The sequence below is a fragment of the Macrobrachium nipponense genome, chromosome 1, assembly GCF_015104395.2.
Source record: "Macrobrachium nipponense isolate FS-2020 chromosome 1, ASM1510439v2, whole genome shotgun sequence".
NCBI lineage: Eukaryota > Metazoa > Arthropoda > Malacostraca > Decapoda > Palaemonidae > Macrobrachium > Macrobrachium nipponense.
This window is the reverse complement of record NC_087200.1, coordinates 137,995,788-138,008,176: the sequence shown is the minus strand read 5'-3', so window position 1 is coordinate 138,008,176 and position 12,389 is coordinate 137,995,788. Positions and strand designations below refer to the sequence as shown.

The window sequence follows — 12,389 nt, the reverse complement described above, 5'->3', positions numbered from 1 at the left end:
CCCAGAGATTAATACAACACAAACAGTCAGTTTAGGTATGGACAACAGAACTCGGCTATTTTCAACCATATAAATGAACTAACCATAGAATAAACTGGAATATGTTCACGTGTAATTTATAGCAGCAAACTGCCGGTACAAGAGTCAAATGATGGAATCGGCCTTAAAAAATAAAGAGAAGCAGGTAATGAACATCTCAAAAGGAATTGGACATCGGACATCGTCGACGCAGTGTTCATTCAACCAACGCTTAAGAAGATTAAAGGAAGATTATCAGCGGGGGTGACCTAAATTGGCTTACTTGTGGACGAATCTCTTGGTATAAATACCACCTTTTCTGTAAACTTTTCTCATTCATATACCTGAAGAGAGAGACAGCAGTCTCTGAAATATAGTATTTTCTCTCTACATTTTGGTGTTTTTATGGGCTCCTTTTATTAGATGGAATTCTGTTGTTAACAGAACACTTTTACCAGTCATATAGATATATATATATATATATATATATATATATATATATATATATATCTATATATATATATATATATATATTATATATGTATCTATATATATATATATATATATATATATATATATATATATATACATACATACAGTAAATAACACAAAAAAAGTAAATAAAAAATGCAGAAGTTCAGTGGCTTGTGATAATCACAAGAAAGGTCCTAAAAGAGATTTAATTAGACGTATATGAAAAACAGAGACCTGGAAGAATGGAAATATTTTCGAAGGAGTGCCCAGGCAACAGGGAACCCCCAGAAGTATACTGCTCCCATGAGACATTAACAAATGCCAAGGTGGGTAAACCTCCGCACCGATTAAAAGGGGTAAATGGAAGGGTAGGCCTTTAGAAGATCGAGAGAAGTACATTTGGCAACGTAGGGGACAACGCCCAAATCGCCAAGAAGGAGCCGATAGGGTATAAAAAACTGCATTTCAAAACGATAACATATATATCTGTGGTCAGTATTTGTCCCGAATCTCATCTCCACATTTGAAGTTTCGAAATTTCTGCCATTCACTCAATGTTTGGTATACTGTCAATCTGTTTATAAACTTCGCTTCATTTGAATTGCATTTTTTCGTTGCTTGACTGTCAACAGAACTACCACGAACTCTACCATCGTTTTTTTAATTTGCATTCCTTCTCAAGATGCCCATGACTCTGATTTTGCCTGGATCGTATGTTCTACGTTCCTCAGCGCAATAGACTAACTTTCTCACCAAAACCACGAAAAGCTTTACGAATTTCGGGATCACATTCCAGATGTGGGTAGTCCTATCTGCAGCAGATTTCTCAAATAAGCTTATCTTCTTTACTTCTAAGATTAACGGTAGCTAATAGTTTTGTCGACCAATAAACTAACCACATCATCTTCCTCGATACAAATATTGCACATCATCATTTCTTAGTTTAGTTTTTCGATCTGCTTTTATCGACTGATTGATTATGAAATTTAGGTCTTGAAGATCAAGCACCGGAACCCAAAGAAGGATTTTTCCTTGTGCTTTTCAGCCACATGGTGTATCTCAGACCTAGCTCGTGTCTCCTTAGGTCAATTGGTTGATGATGTGAGTCTACATAAATACTTTCAATGGGTGAAGTTCTAAAAGCTCCAGTGCAGATCTTTAGCACCATATTATGTGCAATGTATAATTCTTTACGTTTAGTCTTTGAAGCGGGTGAATATACTTGGCAGCCGTATTCTAGCTTAGTTAAACATACTGCATTGTAAAGCCTTAACAACGATTTCTTATCAGCACCTCAATTAAAATTAGATACTACTTTTAAAATATTTAGTGATCTCTTCACTTTCACTTGTAATTGGTCAATGTGATTATTCAAAGTGAGCTTTTCATCAAAGACCATTCCTAAACATTTTGCTTCAGTGGAGTTAGGTAAAATAGTTCCATTTAAGGTAAGAGTTGGAATGGTTTCCTTGGTCCGGTGCCTGCAGAGCCAAACAGCGACAGTTTTTGATTCGGAAAATCGAAATCCTTGCTCATTAGCCCACTTGCTTACTTTATTGATGGCTCTTTGCATGAACCTGCTAGTAGAAACTGAATCATGTCCGGTGCAGTACAGAGCCAGATCATCTACAAATAGAGCCTTTTACTGGTGATGGCATATTTTCTAATGAATCATTAATGGAAATAGCAAAGAGGGTGACACTAAGGACACTACCCTGAGGAACTCCCTCTTCTTGTAAGAAAGATCGTGATACATAATTTCCAACTCTTACCTTAATATACCTTTCTGATAAAAACGAATTTACATGTCTGATCATTTTTCCTTTCATGCCCATGTGGTGTCATATGACTTTTCCAAATCAAAGAAAACTCCTATTGTTTGGCTCTGTTGTATTTATTGTTGTATTTAGTTTGAGAGCCTGAGCAAGGGATCCAAAGTAGATCTACTTTTCCTAAAGCCAAACTGGAATGAAGAAGGCCTACTTAATTGTTATACAAGTCTAGTGTTAATCATCTTTTCCTTCAGCTTACAAACACAAATGGTGAGAGCTGTTGGCCAGTAGCTACTGGGTAAAGAAGGATCCTTGTTTGGGTTCTTCATAGGGATGATTAATGATAATTTCCAGCTCTTAGGAATAATACCAGTTTCCCTTTCCCAGATTTCATGTATTATGTCTAGGAGAAATTTCTTTGACTTTCTGGGAGATGTTTCAGCATTTCATAACGTATTTTATCTTCACCAGGGGCTGATGCTTTGGTATTCTGCATGGCATCCTTGAGTTCCTGCAGTGTAAATTTTGCATTATATGGGTCAAAATTATTTTCACTTCAATCAAGAGAAATCTGTGCATTTCTAATGTCTTGGAATTCTCGTGAATAGTTCTCACCACTCGATATTCTCGAGAAATGTTTTCCTAAGTTTTCTGCAACTATCTGGTTGGGTAATTAGGTCACCGTTTATCTTAGGGCAGACCAAGGTTCAGGGACAAACTTGCCATTTGGTTTTTTAATTTTCTTCCAAATCGTTTTGGATGGTGTTTTTGAGCTAATGCCGTTTATGTAGCACATCCACGGCTCTCTTTTTGCCTTTTTAAAATATTAATTTTGCTTGGCCACAGCACGTTGGTAAATAACTTTGGCTTGTGCAGTTCTACTCCTCTTATACTCTTTATAAGAGTGATCTTTATCATACTACAGCAGGTTTTGTTCCACCAAGGAACTGCTGGTCTAAAGGGCTTCCCTTTTGTTGTGGGAATAGAGACAACTGCTCTGTTGATGGTAGTGTCATTGAAAAATTATATGCCTCTAAAATGGATGGAAATGATTTTACATTCTTCTCCATGAGAGCAGACTCACTGAATTTCTTCCAGTTTGCTTCATCTATATATTTACGTTTCGTTTTTACGAAGTATTATAATCTTTATAAACAAGACAAGATTCACAGTTCAAGATGAAGGAAAATACAGGAAACATCTTTCCTTTATTTACGATTTTTCAAACATCCATAAAAATCGCATAACTCATTGTTACTTTTTTGTAAAGATTTTCTAAAGAGCATATTTTTCTCTTTCATAAATAAACTTTTATCAGCAAGGTAACACTCAATATGAAAGTGCTTATTTTTATCATTTTTGTTAATAGGTAAGGGCAGCAAAATCCTCGGAGCACTCACCGATATTATTATATTAATATTATATATGAGAGATTTTTATAGGACAGAGAAAGTATGCAAAAAAAAAGTGGAATTTACTGAATGTGTATCAAACAACAAGTATCAAACAACAATTAAACATTAGAAAACGTATGAATATATATGGCACAACAGGACACAGCTAGGTTTACCTTGTGAGATAATATATTACTGAATACATCACTAAATGGCAGTTAAAATAGCCAAATAAACGGTACAACAGCGAGAAACAATCTGTAGAGTAGTACCAGTCAGACTAGAAGTAGGACATTAGAATTGAGGAATTCCCTACATATAAACATTAAAATCCCCAAGGTATTGCTATTCAGATTCCAAAAATAAAGCATCGATAGAACAGTTAACAAACTGGCCGAACTTTAAAAACCGGAAGTCAGCCAGAACCATGGAACACCCAGACTGGTTGTAACACAAACATGACAGTCATAGGGGAAGATCACGTGCTAAGATGGAGACACCATTGTTCTCGTATCGGAAAAAAGAATAGTGTTTCGAAGATTAAGCAGAATGGACAATGGAACGGTCAGCAGAACAGTGAATAAACAAGTAAAAAATGCGCCGAAGTTTATTCGACGCAATGTAGTTTTCTGTACATCGCACTATAATCCAGAATGAGCCGTGGCCCATGAAGCGTTCAGCCACGGCCCGGTGGCGACCTGTCCCATAGCGTTGCCAGACACAAGGTTATGGTTTACCTTAACCTTGAATAAACACTACTGAGGCTAGAGGGTTGCAACTTATGTTTGATGATAGGAGGGTGGATGATCAGCATACCAATCTGCAGCCCTCTAGCCTCATTCTAAAGAAAACTAAAACGACAGTGTATGCAATCTGAATTCTTATTAAAGAAAAGGGTATTACCCCTAGAAAATGCTTAATTATCTAATATACTTCTACACAGAACAAATGCTAAATTTGCTTCATCCATCTTATTTTTATCAAGAAACAACAAAACCACCGATGGTTAGGTTTGATTTACAGAGGTTGATTTTCATCGATGGTCTGTGACCCATGAACTGAAAATGGAATGGAATGTAAAATAACTATGAGCCAAGCGCAGCGCCTCCGAGACCTATGAGGTCATTCGCCGTTAAAAGGGAAATTGTGAGGAAAAAAGGTTTTTCCTGTGTAACTGGAGGAAATCTTTGCAGTTGCACCATAAAACAACCGTTAGGGGAGCGTGGAAAGTAAGATGGAAGCAAAAGAATAAGGACGAAGAGATGGGCGCCTGGACGTAGGGGCAAGGGAGGGGAGGGGGGCACTTCCCCCCAACCCCACTAGATCCTGTGACCACAGGTGGTTACACTTCCTTTTCAAATGAACAGTGACACAACTTGAATAAAATGTATTACATCTAACTACATCACTTTGTTTTCCTTCTATTCTACAGCACATTCTTTCATTTTAAGTAAATCAACAGTAGTCTTATTATATTGTAATAATTGCGTTATTCTTTCAAGAAATGTTTGATTTCAGTATAACAGTACTTAATGGAACTACCGAAAAAAAGGTCAATGTCACTTTCTGTATTTTTTATTGCATCTTGCTTCACTTGAATTATTGGCATCGCAATATTGTTTTGTTTTTGTTTGTTTGTTTGTATGGTGCTTTTACGTTGCATGGAACCAGTGGTTATTCAGCAACGGGACCAACGGCTTTACGTGACTTCCGAACCACGTCGAGAGTGAACTTCTATCACCAGAAATTCACATCTCTCGCTCCTCAAAGGAATGGCCGAGAATCGAACCCGCGACCACCGAGGTGGGACGCCAACACCATACCAACCACGCCGCTGAGGCGCTCTCTCTCTCTCTCTCTCTCTCTCTCTCTCTCTCTCTATATATATATATATATATATATATATATATATATATATATATATATATATATATATAATACATATATTATATATATATATATATATATATAATATATATATATATATATATATATCATATACATGTCTGTGCGTGGGTGTAATTTGTCCCCCTCGGAAAATATGCTACGGTCGCCCATGGACGAAAGGGGGTTCCTGGAAAGACCTTAAGTAGCTACATTCCACCGTGTGAGTGCACTGGTGGCACCACTTCCCTACGGATTATGGACTGAAAACCATGTAATTTAACGAGAAAAAACAATCGTATAGTTTTTATAATTTGCTTTGAAATTTGCAACTACTATAAAGCATGGTAACGCTGTTTTCTATTCAATATAAACCCGACTGTCTTTATAAGACTATTGCACGATACAGTAATCTAATGAATCTAGTTTTCAGAGTAAACTATTGGGATTACCTGTTAATTGATTAGTACCTTTAAACGCAAGCAATTTGTAATCCCATAAAATTCCGGGAAATTTGACAGTTATCTGGTGTTGCAATACCAAGCTTTATAATTCAATCTTGGTTATTATCTTTATTTTAAAAATAAACTTAACGCATTATCATTTAATCTTATTTATCATCTTGCTGTAAATTATAATGCTCTTAAATACACAGGGAAATAAAAGCGAAAACTGGACGAAAGGCCTGAGTCCCATTGCGTTATTCGTGAAAACGGCCCATTTGATTTTATTTGATTTATACAGATTTTTGGCATTATGCCAAGCCCTGGGGCAACTAAGGTCATTCAACGCTGAAACGGAAATTGACAATAAGCGGTTTGAAAGGTGTTATAGGAGGAAAGCCTCGCAGTTGCACTATGAAACAATTGTTAGGAGAGGGTGGACAGTAAGATGGAAGAAAGAGAATATGAACGGAGGTACAGTAGAAGGAATAAAAGTAGTTGCAGCTAGGGGCCGAATGGACGCTGCAAAGAGCCTTAAGTAATGCCTACATTGTACCGAATGAGGTGCACTGACGGCACTACACCCCTACGGATCATTGACCAAGTAAAATTCCTGTTAAGTAAACACAATGGCGTTTTAGCCAGAGAAATTTTTTTTTTCCGGTAACTCTGTTACAGGTGATTCTGGTCGTTACCTATTACGTAGGCCTGCGCAAACCACTTTTGTGATTTGCAACGCCCATTCCTGTCCTCAACCCCATAACTCAGCAAACTAGGCCTGTGGACTCCAGGTCACTTCCCACCCCAAGAAAAACTGCGAAAACTTGTCAAAGCACAAGCAAATACACAAGAAAAATCACGATTCTACAGGTATATTCCTTAACTGTCCTTGCCTACGACAAAACCCCTTGAAACCCCAAGATCTATCTTGATAGGGCAGTTACATATTTACATAAGCAATGATACATATTAGTTATTTTAATTCATCATAAATACGCCTCACTTAAAAAGAACATGCAATGGCACGTAATGTGAGAACCATATCTTACGAGGTATTATTTTTAAAAAATACATATTCCATTATTAATAAATCAAGAATTCGCGTTGATTTACAAACGAAACTTGCCAGAATTCAACACCCGAAGATAAACACTAACGGAATCATTCTAGTGACAATTGTCCTTCACAACACTTTTCAACGTGATCTTGCTTCAGTTTTAACCTTAATTTCATTCCATTAAGTTCACTTGTGCCTTTACGAAATACGATTCATGATCATAAACAATTCCAAAATAAAAAATATGCTCATAACTGAATGAATACACAATCGAAGGAATAGGTAGTACAGTTGGCCTATGTCAAACAGCTTTGGCTTCTTACATTTTGTAAATTTTTAATAATTTTACCAACCGAACATTAACCTCTTACCATTTATGAAATTATCAAATTCTTACGTATGTACTCTTGACAGTTCGATGTTGACTGGGTGTGCTGGTTTTAGGCTAGAACTAGGCTATAGGATACCTATGCCTGATCTGGTCTTCACTTCTTAGCCTCCCTTGTTATCTCAGGCCTTATGCACGATTTTTTCGTCCATTCTTGTAAACGGGACGTCTGATTATCACAAAACACACAGTAGGTATAGTTAGTAAGGAGTACCTGGTGACACATTGATAGGTCACGCTAATCGCAATCAGCCACCAGTATGTGACTGATAACCTCTTGACACTTGACAGGTAGCGCGGCCCAACTGACAGACTCAGACAGAGTCGGAAAGTCCGAGAACCGAGACCGAGACTGACGACTCCTTCCCACCCAGCTCACTCGTTTCAGTCGGTTCCAAAAATTTTTAGTTACTTTTGTAATTTTTTTTCTTAAAGATTAATACCTAAAATGATATCTGACAGGAAAAAAATTCTTTTAAATTAGCAGACTGATAGTAACCAACAAACGCTGCATTTTAGATAGTCAGCCTTGTATAGCGTCTCACTTTCTGAACATTAAGGTCCTTCCCAACACCTATCGAGTTGACTGAATGAGGGTGATATTGTATTATACTACTGTGCTTGTGTATCTGTTAACTCAGTCTGTCAATTTGCTTGTGCTGTTTTCTTACTACAACACTATTAATTTATTTGCTGACGATAAATAAACTACAGGAACAAACAATTCAAATGGAACAACTGATATATTAATTGACACAGGTTATCAAGAAATCACATGACGACAATAACTGTTCATTCCTGGTTAGTTGTAGCTTAAAAACGGCCTCCTGTTTCCAGAGCAATTGAAAAAGGCAGGTTGAAATTCAGGTTCTAAAAGCAGTGTCACTGGACTTTTCTGTTTTTAATTTCTTTGGAAACTGTTATAAGTCAGACCCACAAGTCTGTACATTTGTTTTAACTGTGTCTCCAAATCTTAGTTAACACGGATTACTTACCTATCCAGTAATATATCAAAAGTACTACAGGTCATCTCGTTAGCATAAACAAATTGGAGACTATAACTGAATATGGAGATTAGGCCAAAGGCCAAGCACTGGAACCTATGAGGTCATTCAGCGCTGGAAAGGAAATTGAAAGTACATAGGTCTGAAAAGTCTACCTAACAAGAAGAAAACCTGACAGCTGCACTATGAAATAACTGTTAGGAGAGGGTGGATAGCAAGATGGAAGCTAATATGTTTGTTTGTATGGTATTTTTACGTTGCATGGAACCAGTGGTTATTCAGTAACGGGACCAACGACTTTACGTGACTTCCAACCCCGTCAAGAGTGAACTTCTATCACCAGAAATACACATCTCTAACACCTTAATGGAATGCCTGAGAATTGAACTCGCAGCTACTGAGGTGGCAAGTCAAGACCTTACCGATCACGACACTGAGGAGCTGGAAGATAATATGAATGGAGGTACAGTAAAAAGAATGAAAGTGATTGCTGCTCGGGGCCGAAGGGACGTTGCAAATAACCTTTAGTAATGACTACTGTGCACCTCTGAGGTGCACTGACGGCACTAACCCCCTTTGGGGTATTTGGAGGTTATAAGTAATTTTATTTTATATCTCCACAGGTCTTGGTCGTTTAGATCCAAATTCTCTGTCCATCCCAGAAAGTGAGTATAATTTTCCCACCTATAAGTAATTTTCTAGAATTTCTTAATTGTCCACAGTTCTTACTGGTAGATGTGTAAATAAATGTTTTTCAACAATAGAGTTTTGAGAGCAAAAGTAAACAAACAAAAGTTTCAGATATCTTATCACCATGGGTGCCCGCATGTAGGTGCAAGTATACTTGGCCCCACCCCCAGAAATTCTGGGATAAATGTGTAATATTATATATATATATATATATATATATATATATATATATATAATATATATATATACATACATATATATACAGTCAACTCTCACTTAATGCGTGTTTAATTAACGCGTTTTCGTTTTAACGGGAGCTAGAAAATATCTTAAAATGTTTATAAAATGCAAAAATTTTGATTTAACGCGAATTGGCGCCCGAGTGTTTTCAAATCACCTGCGCATCAGCGCTGCAGACGACGGCCCTCGACATAAACAAAGACATAGCACAGTATGTAGTATTTATTAATAAAGCAAAAAACTTTGTTTATTTATTAATAAAGCAAGCGATTTTGTTTATTTAGTATAAAGCAAAAAATAAAAAATTGGATACAAAACAAGAATCAGCTTCGTTCCGACATCGGCATTTTTGAGTGATGTCAGGTTGCTGATGTCTACGTATACTTACACACGTAACGAATAGGCATCTTTCCATGGATCTTTTAAAAAGTTATACATTACTTCATTGTATCCAATGATACTGTAGTACTCTCATATTATTGTGTAATACAATAAAACCTAGCAGTCAATGTTTTGGTTTGGAAATCAGCTGATGGTGAATACGAGTTTATTTCACCCACCGTACTTAACTCAGTCCTGTGCGAAGTTCCTTGCTTCTATTAGCATAAATGAATATCTACATACTTTACTTAAATGAAACAAGTTAATTTTACGTTATACTACCAATTTTTTAGTCGAAATATGGCTTAAATAATTCTCGCTGTGGATTATTTTTTCGTTAACAGATTGCGTTGGTAGCATGCTTATTGCGTAAAAAAGAAAAAAAAAAAAAAAGACGTGATCTCGTTCGCTATTTTTACTTGATTTCATCGTAATACGAGCTTTACGTTATTTATCTTTAATTGGCGTGAAAACAACAGAAAACCAGGGGCATCATTTGTTAGGGGGAGGGGGGACGGTTCAACTGCTGCCCCCAAGACTCAATTTGCCCCCCCCCATAAGCCTCAACTTGCCTCTCTCACCCCCAAGCCCCAAGAAGTAACAGCATGTTTTCTTTTTAAATGCACAATAATAAACATATAACATTTCTCTATATATTACGTTTCTTGATGCTTGTCTGTCTACTAGCTACCAGTGATGGTGAGATAAATAAACAGTAGTAGGAGTATATAATTTTTTCTGAAATTCCTTGCTCATGTGGCTTCAAAAATATATAAAGTAGCTAAAAAAAAATAAAAAACAGCTGATTAGGCTCACTTCGCTCGCAAAGCCGTCTTTGCCCCCCCCTCCCCCCCTCCCCCCCCCCCAACAAAAATCTGAAATGGACCCCTGTTCAACAGCTTTCTCAGCTTCAGCTACTACTTGATTTAAATTTAACATCATATTTCCTTGCTGATCTTTGATCTATAGCAAATCAAATTATTACGTAAAAATATATCAGTCCTATTCTACATAACGTCATTTATAACATAACTACGGTAACTGTTTACTATTATAACGATGGTCGAAATATAAGCCAAACGGTTGTATTTAGCAAAAAAGTACAGAGGTCCACATGTCCAGGAACGTAACACCCTTTATTCCTGTTATTTCATATGGGAAAAATATGTTTAAATAAAGCATTTTTAATTAACCCTCCCGTTCATTGCGAGGTGACTGTATATATATATATATATATATATATATATATTGCCCCCTTGTAAAATATGCTGCGGGCTCTCATTTTGATGAGAAATGGAACTTGAATTAAATTATAAGTGTAAACAGCTCAATAATTTATTTCTTTTGCCTCTCCCATTTCCAAAGGAATAGCAGCCATGGAGTCTTCTATATCAGAGCTAAAAGCAACGACCGGAGTACAACTTTGTGTGGTATTACTCATGCTACTTGTAATGGTTGTGTTATTCGTCCAAGGTGCTGACAATTTCCCAAAGCTTGATCTACCAGTTTTCTTTTGCAAGAAGAAAATGATGAAAGCTTCTAAAGATAACCCACCAACAAAAAACAGTATTAGTGTTGCTGACACCTTGACAATCAGCAGGATAGTCGATAAGCAGGTATAATTGTCTAAATGTCGTTTAAAAGTCTATATAAAAATGTTTGCAGAACATACTGCCTGGCTGGAAAACAAATTAGTATTCTGTACACACACACACACACACATATATATATACTTCCTACATTAGTTAACAGTAACCTTTTTACACTTTTCAGAGTGAAAGCAACCTTCAATTAAGAACATCATCCATGACACACTCAGCGCTAAGTGATTCTAGCCTACAAGTCCGGCCTCCTCACTGCAGACTGAGACAACCGTCCGAATCATCTTGTCCCGAAGAAGGAAGTGATATTGGACCTCAAGGATATGACAACCTCGGTCTTTCAACTTCCACCATTGACATTACAGCCACCAATAATGACGCAAATACCTCGACAGATACACTAGGGGCTGGAATCTCCACAAACACTCTACACACCACACTGCCTTCGGAGGACTACCAAGCTTCAGATGAGCATACCAACACGAGAATGTGATATATGTACAACCTTTACATCTACGATTCAGATATTATGTTCCCTGAAAGGAATATTTTCTTACTGAATAAAAAACAATATTTCAAACAACAAAATTTCCATATTGTGTGATCCCAATATGCTTTGAAAAAAAGTTAGTTTAAGTTGCACATATAACTCCATAAAAACCTGATATAGTTGAACACATACCATACTGTATTTTACAATGCACTGAGCAGGTATATGCTATTAGAAAACTTGAACCTTCAAACTAGGAACTATTCTATGATATGGATGATGTCTTTAATTTTTGTCAAAATTTCAATTATGATATTTTAACTTTAAAAGTAGAGAGATCTCATGGAATAATGGCTGTCTTTTTTATTTATCTAAACCAAGACTGCAGTACACCAAATAATTGCAAGCAAACCTTAAAGTACTGTAACACAAGATGATCGACTGATACTCAGCAGAAGCAATTAAAATACTGAACCTTGTTCTGAATACAGTACGTATATCTTTCACGTAGCAGATGTCCGGCTGGTTTTCCCATGTATGGGAACAGCAAAGG

The 12,389-nt window shown here is 36.7% G+C and overlaps 1 protein-coding gene across 1 annotated transcript in view; it reads left to right on the top strand.

The window, feature by feature from the left end:
• LOC135219681 (uncharacterized) overlaps positions 1 to 12,189 on the top strand; it is a 23,731-nt gene extending 11,542 nt beyond the window's left edge. Inside the window, exons 3-5 of the mRNA XM_064256629.1 lie at positions 9,058 to 9,099; positions 11,111 to 11,361; positions 11,519 to 12,189. Of these exons, the coding sequence (XP_064112699.1) occupies positions 9,058 to 9,099; positions 11,111 to 11,361; positions 11,519 to 11,839 (614 nt within the window). The 3' untranslated portion in view covers positions 11,840 to 12,189. The remainder of the gene's footprint in view (positions 1 to 9,057; positions 9,100 to 11,110; positions 11,362 to 11,518) is intronic.
• Positions 12,190 to 12,389: the final 200 nt, after the last annotated feature.